The sequence below is a fragment of the Rhodofomes roseus genome (assembly GCF_022264815.1).
Source record: "Rhodofomes roseus strain CIRM-BRFM 1785 chromosome Unknown C8Q71scaffold_23, whole genome shotgun sequence".
NCBI lineage: Eukaryota > Fungi > Basidiomycota > Agaricomycetes > Polyporales > Fomitopsidaceae > Rhodofomes > Rhodofomes roseus.
The window spans coordinates 234,376-254,385 of NW_025952979.1; the positions used below are offsets into that span (position 1 = coordinate 234,376).

Consider the following 20,010-nt stretch of genomic DNA (forward strand, 5'->3'; position numbering starts at 1 on the left):
CATACACACCTACCCCATTCTGATCTGACCCGCAATACCCCGAACGCACCTGCATGTCCTTTCCCCTCCTGCTCCCCTCCCCTCTCTCCTCTGTAATAACGGACCCTCCGCCCTCACCACATCTTCCCATTCCCCCTTCCCTGCCCTCTACTCTCCCTGGTCTGGTGGAGCACCCACCGCCCGAATCGCTCGTGTCCGTGTCTTTGCTGTTGTCGATTTTGCTGCACGTTGATCCATATCCATATCCGTATCCACGCACATACCGCGTACGCTGAATTAGTATATCGCTCCCTCTATGCTCCTGTCACGGTCCCCCGCGCTTGTCTCGTCGTCTCTGCATACCTATATAATGCAATTCCTGTCGTTGCCTATGCTAGAAATCTCTCTCCGATGTGCGGCCTTGTCTGAGTTGGGCTATGCCGTGAGGGTCGACGAAGAGGAAGAGTGGTTCATCTAACACACTAGTGGGATTTATGGTACACGAGCCATATGAACAACACAGTGAGATCAACAGTCAACAGAGAAAGCATGGTGGACGGGCAAGAGGGAATCAGATTAATGTGGATTGTACAAGCAATAAGAAACAATGAAGGCGAGATGTAGGCAGCAAAAAAGTATCCATGAACGAACGTCCGGCCCTGACGCAGACGTTGGGAGGCAGATGGAGCAGCACGGCGGCCGGCCTGCGCGAGGTTATGTTCTGTATGGCGTCTGTGTACTGTGTTTGCGCAACATGGAGCTTGGAAGGTATCTTGACATCTGCGCGCGCCGCATATAAGCCTCCAGACCAACGAAGATAAATTACACCACGCACGCACCGTAATCCGTAATCGTAGACCATTAACTATACATCCAGTGCACGCGCGTGGATCATCGCTTGCGCTTGTGCCCCTCGCCCAGTGTCCCGCCGACCATGACCTCGCTCGAGCCCTCTCCGCTACCCGAGCCATCCCCGCCGTCCTCCTCGCCCTCCGACACCTCCATCGCCATGCTCGCGGGGCCCGGCACCGGCACCGGCGACACGCTCCCGTCCCTCTCCCCGTTCACCGCCGTCCACGCGCGCGCGACCATCAGCGGCGAGCCCTCGGGCAGCGGCGGCAGCGCGATCCCGTCCGCATCCGCCATGTCGACGTCCGCATCCGCGAAGTGGTGCATCACCCGCCCGCGCATCGGGCGCGGCTCCGCCTCCACCTCCGTCTCCGCGCCGGGGTCCCGGTCGCGCTCGCGCGAGCGAGAGTGCGAGGAGTGGTGGCTGTCGCCCGTGGCCGGCCGGTCCGCGATGGTGGCCACGACGGCTGCGACGACGACGGAGGCGTCCCCGTCAGCATCGTCGTCCCCGCTGAAGACGCTCCCCTCGATCTCGACCTCGACGTCCTCCTCGAGGTTCGCGAACGTGCGGCAGAGCGGGCACGAGAACGCGGGGTGGTGCGTCTCGAGCAGCGGCCGGATGCACTTGAAGTGGAACGCGTGCGAACACGGCGCGATGAACAGCGCCTGGTGAATCGTCACCGCAAACAGGCAGATGCAGCAGTCCGGGAGCGACGACTTTGGGAGCGTCTTCTTTGATGTTGTGTTGTTGGGTAAGGAGATTGCCTTGAGTTGCTTCAGGGCATTTGCGCTGCGGGGATGTCAGTAACGTTTCATTTCCTGCCGCCACTGTCGATTGCCCGGACGCGATACTGCCAACGTGCCAGAAACCCTGCGGCCGCGACACCGAAAGCGTCCGACGCTACGGCGAGCAACCTCGAGGACACACAAACACGGACGAAACACTCACTTGAACGGATTAGCATGCGCCTGCCATTCGCGGCCCATCTCAATCTTGATCTTCACGCACTTGTATATGTCCTCGTTCCCGCCTTGGTAGTCCACCCCCAGCTGCAGAATGTCGCCATCGCGCAGCTCGGCCGGGCGGCTCTCCGTGTTCGCAGGCGACAGCCGGACGTGGTTGAGGAACGTGCCCGAGCTGCTCTTCGTGTCTTTGATGAGGAACCGCCCGCCCGCCTCCGTCCAGATCTCCGCGTGCGCGCGCGAGACGACCTTGGACTTGAACGCGAGCTTGTTCGACCCGAGTGCGTTCGCCGCGGCCAGTCCCAGTCCTGACCGATCCGTGAACCGCCCGATCCGCAGCGGCGGGTCGCCCTCGCGCACGTCTCTGCAGATGGGCTCGAACCGGAGGGACGATCGGGATGCGAGGTGCGGGACGAGGCGGATCCGGTGCGTTGGTGAGTTGGCGGATGTGGCCGGGCGAGGGGCGACGGCCGCCCCCTGGGGTGTTGCGTTCGAGGCGAGGGCCCCTGCTGATCGTCTGCGGCGCAGCATCTGCGACAGACCTGCCTGGGACGAGGATGGCTGGAGGCCGGGGGCGTTTCGACGGCGTGCTCCCTCGGCGGGCGGGACGACGGGGGGCGGTGACTCCCTGCTGGCGTCGGCTGGCGGCGAGGGATGCGACTGCGACGTGCCGCGGGGTCGTGGGCGGAGGAAAGAGCCAAGAATCGACTGGCGGGCGGCGGGTGACTCGCCACCGATTGAGAGCGGGTCCATGTGGGGAGGGCGTGTTCGTCGTCGTCGACGAAGAGGTCAAGCTGTGAGGCGCCCGTTAGCCACCTGTGGCGTGTCTGTATTTATCTCGCTGGAGTCGACTGGAGTGCGCCTCTCAGGCTGTAGCTGCGAAGTATAGAGCTCAGCGCGCGAGGCAGAGGGCAGATTGCGAGAAGAGAAAAGCAAAGAAAAGCCGCCGACGCTGCCTTCAGACGCAGTGCTTCAGCCTGGATGGCTATCTTCCATATCAGGCATGTGGTGTCTGCGCCGCTCAGGCACACGGCCTCGACCGCGCCGGCGGCAAACCAGAACGGCCGCGCCGCGTGTGGCGTCGAAGTCGGAAAGTGGCTGACACTGGGCAAGCACCGGGTCTTGTCTTTAAGTTCGACTCCAGGTATGCGCCGGGGGGCAAAATTCAACTACTCAGTACCGTGAAGAGTGCACACTGCAAGGCACTCACGACTCTGCGACGCGACAGCTTGACAGCTTACTCGTTGGGCGCATCATCACTGGTTGACTGTGCCGACGTCGGGGCCGGGGGAACAGGTTGTGTTGCGTTCCAAACCGTAAGGAATGACATTCATCAGAGCATGCTGCCCGACGAACGCCAGACCAGCGAACAGCCGGTGACAACGATGGAATATTGACCTGTTGTCCAGCGATACCGCCGAGATCCCTGGGGGATAGTAGTAGTAACCGTCGAGACTCGACGCGCGCGGGCTCGAGCTATCACCGAGAGGCGGAGCGTACCTGCGAGATAATGCGGACGGTCTGATCGTTCACACAGACCACTTCCTTCAGAACAGGCTCGTCGACGAGCCGCCATGGCTCTCTGGCTCCCCCTTCCGGCTCCAGAAGGTGTGCGCGCTCTGCGGGGAGATCGTGAAGGAGTCCGACCCGTCTTGCCAGACGGTTCACATATGCGCACAGCATCCTCCGTTTTATAGTCATTCTGTATCTGGCTGGCGCCTCCGGGACCATAGGACATGTGAACTTACCAGGATATGTAGGGCTGTCGACCACCGGGAGACCTATAGCTGCCAGTGAGTCGTATGTTGCAATAACGATGGAGTGTCCGTATAGAAAGATGTAGAACCCTCATGCCTGCATAGGAGCAAACTGAATCGATATCCTTTTGTGTCTGAGGACTGGGAAGAGGTTCATCGCATGCACAGCACTTCCACTTCAGGCTTCAAGGACTTCAGGCTTCAAGGCTTGAACGCACACTACGCATGACAATCCTCAGACATACGGCGCACCGGTGAGTACGCCCCAAGTCCGTCAGATGTCCAGCAGAGCACGATTTTGAGACCATGACCGTTTGCACGGTTCATGATAGCATATATGCGTGTATGCTTCGTAGCTCTGTCACTCCCCAGCGATGCCTAGACCCAGACGAGTGGCTCCGAGTGTAGAGGGCCTTCTCGACCGAATACAAAGCGCATATATGCACATGTATCTTTAGTCGTAATAGTTACGCGCCTAGCCATAGCACACACAGAAGACGAAACTCGTGGCTTACCTATGGCCTCAAGGTCAAGCTCGATGCTAGATAGTGTCGCGTGGAGATGATGGTGGGAGGGAGAAAGAAAAACTCATGGACTGGGACAAATGTATAGAAGAACGGCGTCGGAGCTCGAATTTCAGGACCCACTACTACATAATTTTGCGTTGGTGCGGTCCAGGGTGCGGTGGCACCGATTCGACGCGCATCATCGGGAACGGTGCACATCGGTCACGTGTGCGCGTCGCCGGGTGGCGATTTCCAGTCACTCCGTTATTGTTGTAAAGCAACCATCGTGTACTCAACTCTATTCTATCCGCGGGACCTGAGACGGACATCATACGGGCCTGAAAATGGCATATCAGTATGTTCTTCTTGTCTGGCTGGCTGATGATGTCGTCAGGTAGGAGTCGACCCAACCTGAGCGCTATCGGTTGAAGCAGTGCCACGGTTTCGACTGCGGTGGCGCAGGCAATATCGGAAGTGCATGAGGCAGAGGTCCGGGGATAGCCAGTGATCCATGTCATCATTACCGCGACCGCCGCGGCAGGCCTGTGTGCACGTAACTCCTTTACCCATGTCATCCTTAGCTGACTTGTATCCACCCACATCGGCTCACCTTTGTCAAGCACTGTTGGGCATAACATATGCAAATGGACGCAGAAAACGGGCGTATATGCACCAGAGAAGGTCAGGAGCAACCCCAGGGAGTCCTCACTTGCTCAAGGGACCCCATGGAAGGGATGTGGTTTATGCAAAGCACTGCGGAAGGCTCTAGAAGACCCAGGTGAATCATCCACGTCCACCGTTCCAGACAATTGCTCAGGCCCCCTATGTGTGGGTTTACCTCCTCGGACAATCATGCAATAACGGACACAGCCTGAGCATGGTTGCAAACCGAGGATGTGCTGCGTAATCGATATTGGTGGGCTGTTCAAGCTGTTGGTCGGCGTTGCTCGTAACAGGCTAACCCCCTTGACAGTCATAGTCGTGGCGGCAACATCATTGGGTATCACCCGGCCAATTTGCAGTAAACGTGACTCGACCTTCAGTATGACTACAATGGCTATGAAACCCATGTATTCGAGATCAATACCGCCCGGAGCCCCAGGTCGTGGCGCGCGCACAATATTACTTGAGGCACACTCAACCCAGTGCGTACACAGAGCCACTATACGTCTGCATAAATTTGACAACGCCACTGCCCACTAGTGTATAGGTCACACAAGGATATGCCTCTGGAGGAATTGGCGTCCCATGCGGATCAACTGTATCGGCGGATTCATCTAAACCCAGCTTCTGACAAGTGTGAGCGGCCGGTGAACGGCCGGTATCCCGCGACGAAAGGCATCACTCGAGCGAGGTGGAAAAGAAGCAGGTTGTCTGAACATCCTTAGTGCGTGTCCATCGAGTGCACACGCGATGTCACTGATCCTAGGACGAGAGCTCCGGACAAGATCTCCTGGATTAGGCATGTTGACGATGGTACTGACCGTTGGGTCATGGTTCGCTAGCGATGGTTTGAGTGGCCAATCGACTGAGTCAGGGCTCCACGCCAAATGGTGGGCTCACTAGCAGATTGCGAGGACGACCACAAAACCTAAAGAGGATGCGTTCGGAGTGGCGACTACGTTGGTGGACGGTGTTCTCTCGATGTTTATAAAAGGCAGTGAATCCTTGGGCATCGTCTCTGCGTGCTCGAACTCGGAGTGGCCTCCCAATTGGACCAACTTTACGCCCACACTAAGCACAATCTCGGAGCCTCTCGGGGTTATTCATCACAACGTATGCGTCCAGGTATGTGTGCGGTATTTGTCACTATTTCGGCGGCCTTCCTTACAAGTCAAGTGGCGCACAATGCTACCCCCGGAACTCTGGGACCACACCATCGACTTCTTGTGGACAGACCCGCCCGCACTGCTGAGCTGTGCACTCACGTGCAAAACATGGTTGCCCACCAGTCAATATCATCTACGACGGGAGACCGTCATGACGATCCGGACCGAGTCTATGCTCCGCTGCGTCGCCCGCGTCCTGTGCTCAAAGAGGTCCCGTCGACTCTTCGAGCTCGTCGAGACCATTCGGATTGTCGAGGATCCTGTGCGACCGTTCATTCGCAGCGTCCCGTTCCGCCTGCCTGCGAGCGCTCTGCCGGCCCTAACAAGCATCGTGATGGAGAATATTGCCTGGACAGTCCCGGCAGAAGAGCCACACGGCATGTTCTTCCAGTGCTTATCCGTGCTGGCGCACGGAAGGGGCTGCGCCGTCACGGTCAAGCTTGAAGACTGTCGCTTTCGAGGTGCGGCAATCCCCGCGCGAATCCTACGTGCTTGCAGTCCGTGGCCTTATCCAAGAGCAGCGTCCTTTGCAATACATCAGCTTCTCTACACGCCGCGTCCTACTGTGTGTTGACCGAGTGCGGTCAGTAAATATTCCTTTCACTCCTTCCGTAGTGTATAACCATCATGATTATGACCGTGACTCGGACGAACCGATAAATGCATGTACTAGTAACTTACCACGAGTACGACCAATACAAGAATGCCCGGCCTTACATGGGTCACCAAGAAGATCGGAAGCAGAGTTCGCAGCTTGCGCGTTATGGACCCTTCAGATATAGTATTCGCTTCGAGTCATGGCATTCCATTAGTACGTCTTTCTCCGACTCGGAGTCAATGGGCCAGTTCAGTTCGGCTGTAGCCATCGATAGACAACTGTATTGAACTCAGCTGAAGCTCTACGACTCACGCTTATGGACCGTTAGCCCCAGCTGAGGACAGTGACACATTCCGATATGCTAATTATCGCGTCTTTACCATCCTGTATAGGCTGAGGATGTTGGCGGTAATTGGGTAAATCGGGGGACCTCTCGCGGCAACTGCCGACAACATCACTAGAAGTGGCAAACAATTCGCGTACTGTTTACACGTACACCAATTCGGAACACAAAAGCAACTCACTGCCCTTCGCGTCTATTACCATCTCCAGCTCGGAGAAATGGCAATGCGGCGGCGGCGACGAGATTTTCTAGAGAGCATATGTATCACGTTCAGTTGATCACACGAGCTCAACTTATCACGCTGTCCACACGGTCCTCGCAAGAGAAGCGTGACCCTCTCCGGTGCGATCTGTCTTTCACTCTGTGCATCGTACTGTATCTCATGTGCATCTCGTCTTGCGCGTGACGACTGACAGGCGTATCAATTGGTGAGTCGTCAACAGGGGGACTTGTCCCTGTCCCTGCACATGCAAGTACTGAATATTGAATGGTCATCTCAGATCTAGACACCTACTCGCGGGCTTGGTGTGACAGCACGCTAGCAACCACGCACCTATTTGTTGTAGTCAATCAAGGCTCTGCATGGTCAGGCATGGTCAGGCCCGTCTTGGGCCCAGCATGTGGTCTTCGCATTCGCCCGGAATGCACGGAGCGATGTAGTCGACGCGGACAGGGCGTGGGCGTCCCGGGACTCGCGCGTCAGGATGCAAAGAGGTGTGTACACGTCGGGGCCACTTGACATACCCATGAAAGTCTGACGTACGTAGGAGAGGTAGCAGTTCTGGAGACGAAGTAAGCCCAATGGCTGATCCCGGTCGTGGTAGCTTCCCAGGTGTGCAGTCCGTCTGCCCACGCAGTCCCGTTTTATACCACCCATCACCCTCGCGGGCACCTTCCGTGCTTATCAGTACGCCCGTGTGCATCTCGGCACATATGTGAGTATGCGGTCTTACCGCCAGCTTATCTGTCCAACTGTTGACGATCTGATAGCCACCAACGCAGGCTGTACTACTCGCCCGCAACGATACCGCAACAGCCTCCAAGTGGCAGCAGCACGCCGGCGCCGCGCGACTATTGCCGTTCCGCGAGGTCTCCCCCATCCACTGTTTCCCATCCGTCGCCCTGCCGTCAGGTCCGTCTCTGCGCTCGCATGCTCTATATCCTCTTGTGACTGCCAAGCCGCGCTCGGTCGCATGGGCCTATATCCGTCCGTGCAGACTAGCATCGCTGCCCTGGCCTAGTCAGGCAACCTCGGGAGGGATGCCTGGCGTACCACCCGGCGCAAAGGCAATCGGGTGAACGCCCTGCTCGAGAAGCACGGGGAAGCACACGAAGCGCGAGCACGTCTGTCCACGCATGCATCTCTTGAGCATGCAGCGGGCGAGCTTATAAGCCCCGGAGGCAAGGTCGCCCTGCATCGACCCCCGCGCTCGTGCTCGATACCGAGGGACCTCGCCAGGTCCGGACGCCGCCATCCCGCCCCGTCCTCCGCCTCTGACGCCTCGACCTCGACCTCGACCGCTATGGCCCGCTCGATGTTCCTCTCAGCGCTGCTCGTGCTCAGCGCGCTCTGGTGCGCCGGGGCGACGCAGGTGATGCAACGGCCGGCAGACTACATGTCTCCGCCACGCGAATACGCGATGGGCGACCCGGAGCCGCAGACGATCAGCAAGCGTGCTGACGGCGGATATGTGCAAGCAGCGTACTTCACGAACTGGTGCGTGTCTGACGCGTCGCGTGCGTGTCTGGTCCCTCGAACTGACGCGGCTGTGGCGGGCGCAGGGGCATCTACGGCGCGAACTTCCAGCCAACGAACATCACGCCGAGCGACCTCACGCATATACTGTATGCGTTTGCGGACGTGTCGCCGAGTACTGGAGAGATCGCACTCACGGACTCGTACGCTGATGAGCAGAAGCACTTCCCGGGAGACTCGTGGGATGACACTGGAAACAACCTGTACGGGTGCTTGAAGCAGGTGAGTCCTACCATGTCTGTGATGTGTCTGTTTAGCTTCATATAGGTTTGCATTGCAGATGTACCTGCTCAAGCTCGCGAATCGGAACCTCAAGGTGCTCCTCTCCGTCGGTGGCTATACGTATTCGCAGGACGGCCACTTCAGCTTCGTCACGAACGACTCGCTGCGCTCCGCCTTCGTCTCCTCCGCAACGTCGTACATCGAGAACTTTGGGCTCGACGGCATTGACATCGACTTTGAGTACGCGAACACGCCTGCGCTCGCCGCGGGCTTCGCTAGCTTACTCACGGAGCTCCGCACCGCGTTCGACGCGCTCGCGAAGAAGAAGGGCGACAGCACGCCTTACCAGCTCACTGTACGTCCGCTTCACGTCCGCCTTCTCCTCCAGTATACTGAGATGGCGTAGGTCGCCGCCCCCGCAGGCTGGGCCAACTACCAATATTTCAACGTCCCGGCGATGGATGCGGCGATCACGTACTGGAACATCATGGCATATGACTACGCGGGCTCATGGGAGAACATCACTGCGAATCAGGCGAACGTCTACGATGCGTCCCTCACAAACGTCAGCACGGACATTGCCATCAAGTGGTACCTCTCGCAGGGCGCGACCGCAAGCAAGGTCACCATGGGTACGTGGCGTCATCCCTATGTTCACGAATACGCGCTCATGGTGTGCAGGCATCCCTCTCTACGGCCGTGCGTTCGAGAATACGACAGGCCTCGGCGCGCTCTACAATGGCGTCGGCCCAGGCACGATACAGGCGGGCATCTACTCGTATGACACCCTCCCACTCTCGGGCGCATCCGTCTACGAGAACCACACCTCCGTCGCGGCGTACTCGTACGACTCCTCCAAGGGGGAGTTCGTGAGCTACGACACGCCGAACATCGCGAAGGCGAAGGCGCAATACGTCACGGCCAACGGGCTCGCGGGATCGATGTTCTGGGACCTGAGCACGGACAAGACCGGCTCGGACTCGCTCGTGTACACCACGAGTCAGACGTACGGTAGCCTCGACCAGACGCAGAACCACATCGAGTACGCTGCCCCTCGTCGCGATCATCGACACACCTCTGATGGCTAACCTTGGGATGTGCAGCTACCCCGACAGCGAATGGACGAACATCGCGAACAACATGGCCGGGTCCTCTGCGTCAAGCACCGCCTCCAGCACGGCAACTGCTAGCACTACGGTTTCGAGCACGAGCAGCCCGACGACGACCAGTACCGACACGACAGGTGCGTGCGCTAGCGCCAGCGCGTGGAGCGCCTCGGCGACATACACCGCGGGAAATGAGGTCACTTACAACGGCGATCTCTGGTCGGCACAGTGGTGGACCAACGGTGACACCCCTGGCGGCTCAGGTACGTTGATTGCTTGCATATTGATCGCGACGGCGAAGCTGACTGCAAGTCGGTATAGCGGGTGTCTGGACGGATGAGGGCGCGTGCTAGACGCACACGCACTGTGGGTCCGCGGAGGGGGTATCGCCTTGAAGACGATTCCTGTTACGCTACATATAACTTATGCAACTGGGCATGTGAGGAATGGGTGTACACAAGCTGTACTAGTGCGGTAGATAGGGTTGCGCATGACAAACACATCCAACGTAGCTCTACGAGAACACCCGCAGCGATAGTGTGATGAGTCATTACGAGGGTTCGACGGCTTCTAGAGGTACAGCGACGAGCAGAAGATGACCGAGTTCGGCCGCTCGAGCATCTCGCTCGCCTTCTCAAACTTTTCTTGCAGCTCGCTGTTCCCAATGACCTTCGCTGCCTGGGCCATCTGTCGGATTAACTCCTGGAGGCGTCGGAACACACGGATGAGCGACCCTTCGAACTGGTCCGTGAGCTGCATGGAAGGACGGGATGTTAGATCGGACGGGAGAGGTATGGAAGGCTCAGGGACGGACCTTGCAGATATCGGCGAAGGATGCACCGCGGCACCATTGCACGACGGAGTCCATAAGCTCAACCTTGAACGACTTGACGTAATCGTCTTCGTTGATCGGTAACTTCGACTCTTTGGACACCTTGGCGATTCGCCGTGCAATCTCTTGCATGACACGCAGAGGGGCGGCCAGCTCCTCCTTGAGCTTGGTGACTTGTTCGCTCTGCTCGTCGTCGTGAGGTAGTCAGCGTCGCTAGAGGTACTCGAAGGAACTGAGTATCGCACCTTCTCCGTGAACACGAAGCAGCTCAAGAGTCCTGCGCATTGCTCTGGGCTCAACGAGTTGAAGACACCGTTGAAGATCAGCTCTGTCAATAGCAACTCGTCGCCTGTACTGATCTCGCAAGCAACTCGTCCTTTCATATCGACAATATCGGCGCTCGTCGTAAAGCCCAGTCGCCGAAGCACGCGTTTCCTGCATTTGAGCTCCTCCATCTGAAGCACGTCATTTGTGGCCTGTATCCGCTTCTTGAGCTCGCGGATCGTTGTCTGGCACTCCTGCTTGCGCTTGTACGCCGTGTACAACTCAGGGAGACGTGAGTCCTTGTGCAGAGGCGACGAGACTAGCTTGCTCTCCATGAGGTCGATCTTCTTAACGAGCGCCTTGAACTTGTCGTCCTTGATCTCCATGTCCTGTACGGGATCGAGCAGAGGGACGCCATCGGGGAAGCGACGCTGCACCTCTTGCACGGTCTTCTGCACGGTTTCACGGGCGTTGACAGGGCGTAAGTCTTTCGGGAGGCTGATACGCAAGCGGCTGATCGCTTTCACAGTCGAGAGGAACACAGGGACAACGAGCGGGGTGCCCTTCTGGCCCTTCATACACGGCTGTACTCCACCGGGGGTCGCAACGGTGATGTTCCGGTCCTTCGGCAATGACGAACTCTCGGCACAACTGAGCACGACGTCAAGGATGTACTGTTCGTGCGGGGGGACGTCGTCCAATCCCGCGACGGGCACGTTCTGGCATGACAAACGTTAGCCATGGCCGCCGCGCACGGTGCAGTATGACAACGCAGTCACGAACCTTCGCCGGCAGGCGCTTCTGATAGTTGACGATAGCGCCCCAACCGAAGTCGACGTCTTTATACTTGATGTGCGCCAGGCGGCCGGGCTGGAAGAACGGGAGGCTGTAGCTTGGGTGCGTAATGACGTCCCGGAAGTCCTGGCCCATCTGGTCGAGCTGCTGGCGGTACTCGTAATATTCCGCGACGCGCTCCTCGTCAGGGACGACTATCGACTGCTTCCGCTCTTCTTCACGCCGAAGCTCTGTCATGCACGCACGTATCAGCAGTCGTATCACCACGCGCGGCAGTTGGTAGCGGCACTAACCGTCTTCGAGCAGCGGCACTCCCATGCTGCTCTGGAACTGGAAGAAACACCGCTCGAGCATGTACTCGGGGCTGATGCCCTCCACCTTCATCAGGTTCAGCACCATGTTGTAGCCGAGGTGGAACGCGGAGTCGAGGCGGTCCGCCTCGCCCTTGATCATCTCCTTCGCTCCGGCTGGCTCGAGCTTTTCGTCGCACATCATGATCACAACACCGCGGTCGTCCAGGCCACGCCGACCCGCGCGTCCGGACATCTGGATGTACTCGCCGGACGACAGGTTGCGGAACTCGCGTCCGTCGAATTTCCGTGCGGCGGTGAAGACGACCGTCTTTGCGGGCATGTTGAGACCGATAGAGAATGTCTCCGTCGCGAAGAGCACCTTGATGAGACCCTCCTGAAAGAGGATTTCTATGACCTCCTTCAAGATGGGGAGGAGCCCTCCGTGGTGGATGCCAATGCCCCGCTTGAGGAGCGGCAGCAGGTTCGATATTTGCGGGAGCTTGCGGTCGTCCTCCGCGAGGTTGTCGATCGCGTTGTTGAAGATGTTCGTGACCAGGTCCTGCTCGTCCGTCGTGTTGAACTCCATCTTGGACATCGTCAGCGCGAGGCCCTCGCACTCGCGCTTGCTGAAGGCGAAGACGATGACGGGGTTGTAGTTCTTCAGCATGATCATCTTGACGATTTTCTGGATGTCCGAGGAGCCTGGGGGACGTTAGCAGGTGCACGGACCCGGCGCGATCTCTCCCACCTTTCTTCTCGCCGCCCTTCTTCGATTTCCCCTTGCGACCCTTCCCACTCTTCGGGTCCGCCGGGTCGTCGCCCTGTCTCTCCTGCAGCATGCCCATAGCCTTGCTGAAGTTATCCTCTCGGAATTCGCCCTTCTCATTTAGCACCAGGTAAATGCCCTCGCCGCCCGCGGGGAACAAGTAGTGTTGCAGTGGCGTTGGTCGGAAGTCGGTGTACACGACGTGACAGGGTTGTTCGTGCGACTTGCAAATCCACTCCGCGAACTGCATGGCGTTTGGGATCGTAGCAGACAGGAAAACGTAGCGTACGGAGTGTGGGAGAAGGATGATGGTCTCCTCCCAGACGACACCACGCTCCTTGTCTCGCATGTAGTGAATTTCATCGAAAATGACCCATGCCACTTCACGCATGATCTCGGAGCCGCGGTAGAGCATAGATCGTAGAATCTGTGTACGACATGAATATCACGACCAGTCGTTGAGCGCAGCGACGTACCTCTGTTGTCATGACCAGACATGTTGCTGAAGGGTTGATCGTCACGTCTCCAGTCATCAGGCCGACGTCGCCGAACTCAGCCAACATTTCACGGTACTTCTGGTTACTCAACGCCTGAAAAGCCTTTCATTGGGACGTGAAGGTACGGTACAGGGACGCGACTACTAGCCTTGATGGGACTCGTGTAGATGACACGCTGCTTGTTTTGAAGACACTGTGCGATAGCATACTCCGCCACAACGGTCTTTCCAGCACTGGTATGGGCGGAGACCAGGACACTCTCATTCCTCTGGATAGCATGGACCGAGACTTGCTGAAAGGGATCCAGGACGAACTTGTATTCCCGTGCCGGTTTCGCTGGGGGTACATGGTTTGCTATTGGCACGTATGGATATCCGGGAGGCACCGCGACTTGATGCCGGACCTACAGTTACAAGCTTAGTGTCTGCGGCTACTTGGATGACAAGCGTTCCGGCGAAGAATCGAGGCTGTGGACGAAAGCGAAGACTTTACGACTTCAGACAGAAGTACGCCCGCCACAGGAACCCTATCAATTGGGGGAGAGGCATGATTTCAATCCGAACAAATTGCGGCCTTTTGAGGGGGGTATGCGTAATGCTATCCGGACAAGATCGACGTTCGTGCGGACGGAGACCTGTATCAATATCCAGACATGGTTCCTCCAGCCGCGCAAGGCCTAATCCTGTCCGGACGCCTCAGCCGTCCACGTATCGTCGCAACACAGCCTGAAGCTGACTTACGCGTCCGCTGCATGCAAGATGTCCTCTCGCCACATCTCAGCCTATTCATATTCCCCGACCAGAATCCTTGTCTCGATAGATGCTCTTACCTGATGTTTAAGCTCAAGACGGGACCCAGCCTCCGTGCTGCCTGTCAGACCCGCGCTCGCAGCAACTTCTCGCCTCGCCTCAATTTCGACCTCGTCCACTACCATAGGTTTTGGCGAAGCCACCCTGGGCTTCTTCATCGGAGGACCTTCTTCTTGTTCCCCATCTGCTCCCTGGATATGAGCGGCTGGAGAAGGAGATCTTGCTTGTGCTGGAGACTCTGCCTTGCGCTTCCGCCCGTCTGGATGACCATTTGTCGCGTCCATGGGCACATCTTCGGTAGGGGCCTCGTCCAGAAACGAGAACAAGTCGTTCGAGCTCATGGCCGCAACAGAGAGTATAACAGAATGGTCTCAGTCAGGCAGGAGGTGGCAGTAGCTCGCAGAGTCGCAATGCAAGAGACGGCCAGTGAGTACGAACGCTCCGTGAAAAATGGGATCACGTGCATATTCAGAGTCGTTGGCCGAGCGCTGAGCGCTGAGTACTGAGTGGCTGCCTGAGTCCTTCAGCTTCAACCTCGATTATCGTTCAGCTTCTGTCGACTAGACTCTCCTCACTGCCTTCAGGCTCTGCAATTGAGGAGTAGCTGGCAATGCTACAAACGGATCGACTGACGTAGAACGTCGATGGGCGCACTAGGAGACCAGCTGTAGGTACCGGGTGAGTGACGTTTCGTGCGAGGGGCCCTTCACACCTGCGATGTACGCTGCCTCAACTGACCAGCCAATTCAGTGTCATTCTGGTCCATTTCGCCGCGGATCGTGTCTTCATCCTAGCGTGGCAGCGAGCATAGCTGGCACCGATAATTGATCGCCTCACTGCGGCAACAAGTCACAAAGCTTTGGTCGCGTGCGTGTCGAAAACGGCGCGAGCCAGTAGATCGTCAATGCACGGTATGCTTTCAGATGCTCGGACCTCCGCAGAAAGGAGTTTGTGGTTGCTTCTCTGGCTACCGTGGGGATCACATCAATTTTAGTCTTGTATTGCTCCCCCGATCCTGTTCTATTGTCGGATCTCTGTGAGCTGCTCACAGTATGGGTTGGTGAGTATCGACGCCTACTGAGGTTTGAATGCTTGCTCAATACTTTCGTATCCAAATCATGACAGTCCACTTAACGGGAGATGCCCTAAACACTCTTCTGTAGCGACACGTACGTGAGAGAGCACAATGCCATGCGTCCTTCATAGGTTCGCTTCATCCTCAATCCCGTCCATCTGCGACGGCATAGCTCTCTTCCTGCTCCAACAACTGGAAGTAGATGCTGCGAAGCTTGGAAGCCACGTCGACCACGGACCAAGTGCCGTCGAAGCCAGCCCTCGGTCGACACGTCACTTTCACAGGGCAAGACCTTTGCTCCCACCGTATCTATCCTTGGTCTTTTTCTAGCAGCGGATCTGCCGTACTGTCCCGTACCTACTCGCAACTTAAGCGGTGCCAAGAGTTTTCTGCAAGTAGACCTGGTCCGCGTCTCCGACTCCTTCCTAGGGCGAAGCGTCCTGCTGCGCTTGCTTTGGTCAGTTTGGTAACTCACATGCTTCACTCTCGGAGAATGTCGTGATACGGAGCGGCTGAGTCGTGCCAGGAGTCGTGCTGCACAATAGCAGATTACGCACCGCGGCTGGTTCTGGCGGGGGCCGCCTCGGGCTCCTAGCCGCGCACCTGCACGTTCCGCTGCTCCTAGACCTCCTACTATCGATGGAACGTGGTGCATTCTCTCTGTTCGACACTTCGGCGCAGGTGTTCCCATGAAGATGTGCACGTCCTAGTTGTTCCGGCCCTTGAGGGACGCAGCCATCGAGCGGGTCTCATGATCGAATTAGCGCCGATGCACCTGTGCAGTCTTCCGACTCTTCGTCGCAGACCCGGCTAGTTCTTGGAGCTCTGCTGCTAGTCGGGTGGACCAGGCCGGTGCGCATCCGCTGACAGTCAGCTGGACGATGGTTGGCCGGGGGGAAACGAAACCAAGCATGGAGATCGATCTGACCGGTCGATGTCTGCGTTAGTCCACCCGTCTTCTTTGGCCTTCACAGAAGTGCAGTGCATTATGCACCATCAATGTCTTTGCTCCATTGTGAGTCCTCCACTTCTCTCACTGCTCCCGCCCGGTCTTGCCGACTGACGTGCTGGCAGGTCCGGCTTCCCCCCTCTGCCCTCACGCGTGCACGGCGGACCAGGCGTGTCAGCGGTCCCTTTACGGTTTGGATGGATCATTGTTCACCATTCGCAATCTCAACAGTTCGCTGACAGAGGGCGTTAACGCGACCGCCGGCCGCTGGCTTCGTAGATCAGGAAGAGCATCCTGACCTTTCGGAGACCCGGTTTCAGCCACTCGGGAGAGCGCTTGTAGGTTGCCCCGTCTGGACTATGGATTGGCACATGCGAAGTCACGGAGGAAACGAATGTCGGGGAAGGGGCTGAGTGAGTCGTTTACAATTCGTCCCGCTGCGACAGGCTGCTGAATCAGGGACACGTGACCGTGTTCAGCAGGTCACAGACGCGACTTAGTCAATCCCGCAAAGGGGCCAGTCGAGCCAGAAAGCGTGTTCACGAACAGCTGACATGATTCCCTGGCATTCGCGCGCACAGAAGATCACGCTTCGGTGGGAGAACGCTCGACGCAGGCCGCCGCAATTTAAATAGCCCCCTGTCGCTCTCCCACCCTCTCCAGCCTCTCCTCTTCCTATAGAGATCGCGCCCTCGTATATCGCGTTGAGAAGAGAAACCGTTCAGTATGCCTTCCAAGCAAGTCTTTGCAAGCCAGGACAATGCTGTCTACACCACCTCGACAGGCGCGCCCGTAGCGGAGCCGTACGCTGCCCAGCGCGTCGGTGTCCACGGTGGTCTCCTTATCCAGGGTGCGCCAACATTTTGTTCGTATCGTCATGCAACGAGCTCACCGCGAGCGAAACAGACTTCCACCACATCGACCTGCTCGCCCACTTCGACCGCGAGCGTATCCCTGGTGCGTACCTGTGCAGCGGGATTACACCGACGATGCGCTGATCGTTTCGCGGTATAGAGCGTGTCGTGCACGCCAAGGGTGCCGGTGCGCACGGTTACTTCGAGGTCACGCACGACATCACCGACCTCAGCTCCGCGTCTATCTTCTCGAAGGTGGGCAACAAGGCGAGGGCGACCGCTCGGTTCTCAACCGTCGGCGGTGAGTCCGGCTCTCCGGACACTGCCCGTGATCCCCGAGGTAAGCTGTGCGGAGTGGCTGCATTGGCTGTATCTGATGCTGGTGTGTCCTTAGGCTTCGCAATCAAGATCAAGACGGACGAGGGCAACCTTGACTGGGTCTTCAACAACACCCCTGTCTTCTTCATCAGGGACCCCGCCAAGTTCCCGCACTTCATCCACACCCAGAAGCGTGACCCCCAGACTCACCTCAAGGATGCGGACATGTTCTGGGTATGTCGCGGGCTTGTGCTGATACCATGGTTGCTGACCTCTCTTGTAGGACTACCTGTCGCTCAACCCTGAGTCGATCCACCAGGTCATGACCCTCTTCTCTGACCGTGGGCACCCGGATGGCTACCACAACATGCACGGCTACTCTGGCCACACCTACAAGTTCGTCAACAAGGAGGGCAAGTTCCACTACGTCCAGATTCACTTCAGGAAGGATGGTGGTGCGAAGTCGCTGACGGAGCAGGAGGCTGGCCGCATTGCCGGTGAGAACCCTGACTACGGTATTCAGTCCCTGTTCGAGGCGATCGAGGAGGGCAACTACCCGTCCTGGACCGTGCACGTGGTAAGTGCCTTGGTTCCCAAGCACTATCTATGTGGCAACGTCTGACATCGGGCGCCGTATAGCAAACCATGACCCCGGAGCAGGCTGAGAAGTTCCGCTACAACATCCTGGACCTGACGAAGGTTTGGCCACACAAGGAGTTCCCGCTCCGGCCGTTCGGCAAGCTCGTTCTCAACGAGAACCCGCAAAACTACTTCGCCGAGATTGAGCAGGCTGCGTTCTCGCCATCGCATACCGTGCCGGGAATCGAGGCGTCGGCCGACCCTGTCCTGCAGTCTCGTCTCTTCTCTTACCCCGACACCCACAGGTCAGTGGGAACCATGACCGTTTTGTCTGACAATGTGGACGCTAACGCCCTTCGATTTCTCACCTCCAGACATCGTCTCGGTGTGAACTACAACCAGCTGCCGGTTAACGCGCCCGTTGCTCCGGTCGCCAACTTCCAGCGCGCTGGTGCGATGACCTTCATCAGTCAGGGTGCTCGCCCGAACTACCAGAGCAGCCTTGTGCCGCTCAAGTAAGTGTCACCTGCGTACCCATCTGACCTAGGCGGCTGATAGCACTGGTCTGCAGGTACAAGCCCAAGTCATACGAGAACGTGAAGCACGAGATCTGGCTCGGCCACGCCAACACGGACCTAAGCTTCGTGACGGAGCGTGAGTACATTCCCATCGTATCGCCAAAGATCTCCGTTCACGCGTTTCCGTGTGTTCTCTAGTCGACTTCGAGCAACCTCGCGCCCTCTGGCTCAAGGTGTTCAACGACACTGACCGGGACCACCTGGTTCACAACATCGTTGTGCACCTGAAGAACGCGAAGAGCAAGGAGGTCAAGACTCGTACACGTACGTGTTATTCATATATTTTCGTGTTCCGTATCATTGATGTGCCCCACTCCCAAAGTCTCGTACTTCGCCACTGTCGACCAGACCCTGTCTGACCGCATCGCGACCGGCATCGGCTTGGCTCCGGGTGTCCCGCCGCTCAAGGTGGCGCCTGCATCTGCGGCCATCCGCTTTCAGGCATTCGCCACTGCATAGATCGCGCTTCTGAGCTTCTGCGGTTGGTAGAGTCGGGCTACGTCATGAGATCCCCCTCGTTCATTGTCGAGTGTACGAAATAGCTGTAACGAATATCAATGCCATTGTATCCTGCATGTTCATGAACATCCAGGGAGTGGTTGCGCCGTGTGAGATGACTCGTACGATGAGGCGGCGACACCAAAGGGCCCAAAGGGATGTCTACAGTAAAGCCGATCTCACGGGCGCTTATACGCACTTGTACGACCGTCATCCTCCATTTGCCCCTCCCAAACAAGCCAGGTCGTACTCCTCTTACCGGGTCTTAGCGAGCGACGAGACTGGGTGCAGGGATTGCCTGAGCATGTGCGTAGATTATGCCTTCTGAATAGAGTTGAATAGAGTTGAACTCTGTTGCTTAGGCCAGCCTTCGCGAGTGGGACACGTAGGCTGTACGCCACCGCGCCCGGGCAGTGTGGCGTGCGTCGTCTGCGGTGCTGAGGCACAGAATATATGTATCAGGAAAAAATAGTGGAACAAGGAAACCACAAGGTAACAGACTTCTTAGAGGGCGGCGGGCGGATACTGAAACATAGCCTGTGGTGTTGTCTAGAATCCGGGCCCGCGCCCATGAGTCAATGACTGCTCATTCAGAACGGTCGCAGTTGGATCAGAGAATGTGCCCTCCACTGTTCTGGAAAGCTTCTACCTTGCGGATCCTGGCGCTACTATGACATTCCTGCCGCTCTCCCAAGAAGGCTTCATTCGAGTATGCGGCCACACTGCCACAGCTATTCGAAGCAATTCGCCGACGGGTGTAATAGTGATCGCTTACATTTCAGTTTTCCAGGCTGAGTCGAGTCACCTGCAGAGACTGCATCGCAGCAAGGCTCTTCCTAGGACGTGACGTACAGGCCCTTCCTATCAGCGAGCCTGCGATTGTGTGCACCTTTCTCCCGTTAGGCGGCACTGTTGTGTATGTACACTTTTGCAGACTTTGAGCTTGCCGCTGAACAGTTATGAACACAGCTTTCAAATGCAGGACATCGACCATG

The 20,010-nt window shown here is 57.5% G+C and overlaps 5 protein-coding genes across 5 annotated transcripts; 3 read left to right on the plus strand and 2 right to left on the minus strand.

The window, feature by feature from the left end:
* Window positions 1–751: 751 nt before the first annotated feature.
* On the minus strand, window positions 752–2,752 carry C8Q71DRAFT_779151 (SMAD/FHA domain-containing protein). The gene is made up of 2 exons (XM_047924807.1): window positions 1,778–2,752; window positions 752–1,618 (listed from the first exon to the last, which is right to left on the minus strand). Exons 1-2 carry the CDS (start codon window positions 2,542–2,544, stop codon window positions 871–873), a joined length of 1,515 nt encoding a protein of 504 aa, XP_047775052.1. The 5' UTR covers window positions 2,545–2,752; the 3' UTR covers window positions 752–870.
* Window positions 2,753–4,347: 1,595 nt separating this feature from the next.
* On the plus strand, window positions 4,348–5,130 carry C8Q71DRAFT_276949 (uncharacterized protein). Its single transcript, XM_047917465.1, has 4 exons — window positions 4,348–4,448; window positions 4,675–4,832; window positions 4,925–4,970; window positions 5,028–5,130. The coding sequence occupies exons 1-3, from the start codon at window positions 4,399–4,401 to the stop codon at window positions 4,927–4,929; spliced, it is 213 nt and encodes a 70-aa protein (XP_047775053.1). The 5' UTR covers window positions 4,348–4,398; the 3' UTR covers window positions 4,930–4,970; window positions 5,028–5,130.
* Window positions 5,131–8,250: 3,120 nt separating this feature from the next.
* On the plus strand, window positions 8,251–10,370 carry C8Q71DRAFT_277009 (glycoside hydrolase superfamily). The gene is made up of 7 exons (XM_047917466.1): window positions 8,251–8,541; window positions 8,607–8,802; window positions 8,861–9,157; window positions 9,209–9,434; window positions 9,484–9,844; window positions 9,906–10,171; window positions 10,230–10,370. The coding sequence occupies exons 1-7, from the start codon at window positions 8,348–8,350 to the stop codon at window positions 10,259–10,261; spliced, it is 1,572 nt and encodes a 523-aa protein (XP_047775054.1). The 5' UTR covers window positions 8,251–8,347; the 3' UTR covers window positions 10,262–10,370.
* A 108-nt stretch (window positions 10,371–10,478) lies between these two features.
* On the minus strand, window positions 10,479–14,505 carry C8Q71DRAFT_798777 (antiviral helicase; the record flags this gene model as incomplete). The annotated part of the gene is made up of 9 exons (XM_047925838.1): window positions 10,479–10,661; window positions 10,723–10,923; window positions 10,986–11,723; window positions 11,788–12,029; window positions 12,093–12,794; window positions 12,841–13,285; window positions 13,335–13,457; window positions 13,486–13,758; window positions 14,185–14,505. 9 exons carry the CDS (start codon window positions 14,503–14,505, stop codon window positions 10,479–10,481), a joined length of 3,228 nt encoding a protein of 1,075 aa, XP_047775055.1.
* A 2,345-nt stretch (window positions 14,506–16,850) lies between these two features.
* On the plus strand, window positions 16,851–19,102 carry C8Q71DRAFT_779198 (catalase). Its single transcript, XM_047924808.1, has 10 exons — window positions 16,851–17,038; window positions 17,095–17,145; window positions 17,203–17,382; window positions 17,437–17,594; window positions 17,644–17,937; window positions 18,000–18,244; window positions 18,314–18,454; window positions 18,511–18,593; window positions 18,656–18,781; window positions 18,840–19,102. Exons 1-10 carry the CDS (start codon window positions 16,915–16,917, stop codon window positions 18,974–18,976), a joined length of 1,539 nt encoding a protein of 512 aa, XP_047775056.1. The 5' UTR covers window positions 16,851–16,914; the 3' UTR covers window positions 18,977–19,102.
* Window positions 19,103–20,010: the final 908 nt, after the last annotated feature.

Excerpts from the sequence above, each read along its gene's own strand:
- C8Q71DRAFT_276949 (XM_047917465.1), top strand. The coding sequence starts at position 4,399 with ATGGCATATCAGTATGTTCTTCTTGTCTGGCTGGCTGATGATGTCGTC. Across the intron at positions 4,449-4,674 it reads CTGGCTGATGATGTCGTCAG|CACTGTTGGGCATAACATAT; the intron begins GTAGGAGTCGAC and ends ACCTTTGTCAAG.
- C8Q71DRAFT_277009 (XM_047917466.1), top strand. The coding sequence starts at position 8,348 with ATGGCCCGCTCGATGTTCCTCTCAGCGCTGCTCGTGCTCAGCGCGCTC. Across the intron at positions 8,542-8,606 it reads GCAGCGTACTTCACGAACTG|GGGCATCTACGGCGCGAACT; the intron begins GTGCGTGTCTGA and ends TGGCGGGCGCAG. Across the intron at positions 8,803-8,860 it reads TGTACGGGTGCTTGAAGCAG|ATGTACCTGCTCAAGCTCGC; the intron begins GTGAGTCCTACC and ends TTTGCATTGCAG.
- C8Q71DRAFT_779151 (XM_047924807.1), bottom strand. The coding sequence starts at position 2,544 with ATGGACCCGCTCTCAATCGGTGGCGAGTCACCCGCCGCCCGCCAGTCG. Across the intron at positions 1,619-1,777 it reads GCGCATGCTAATCCGTTCAA|CGCAAATGCCCTGAAGCAAC; the intron begins GTGAGTGTTTCG and ends ACATCCCCGCAG.
- C8Q71DRAFT_779198 (XM_047924808.1), top strand. The coding sequence starts at position 16,915 with ATGCCTTCCAAGCAAGTCTTTGCAAGCCAGGACAATGCTGTCTACACC. Across the intron at positions 17,383-17,436 it reads CACTGCCCGTGATCCCCGAG|GCTTCGCAATCAAGATCAAG; the intron begins GTAAGCTGTGCG and ends GTGTGTCCTTAG. Across the intron at positions 18,782-18,839 it reads GGAGGTCAAGACTCGTACAC|TCTCGTACTTCGCCACTGTC; the intron begins GTACGTGTTATT and ends CCACTCCCAAAG.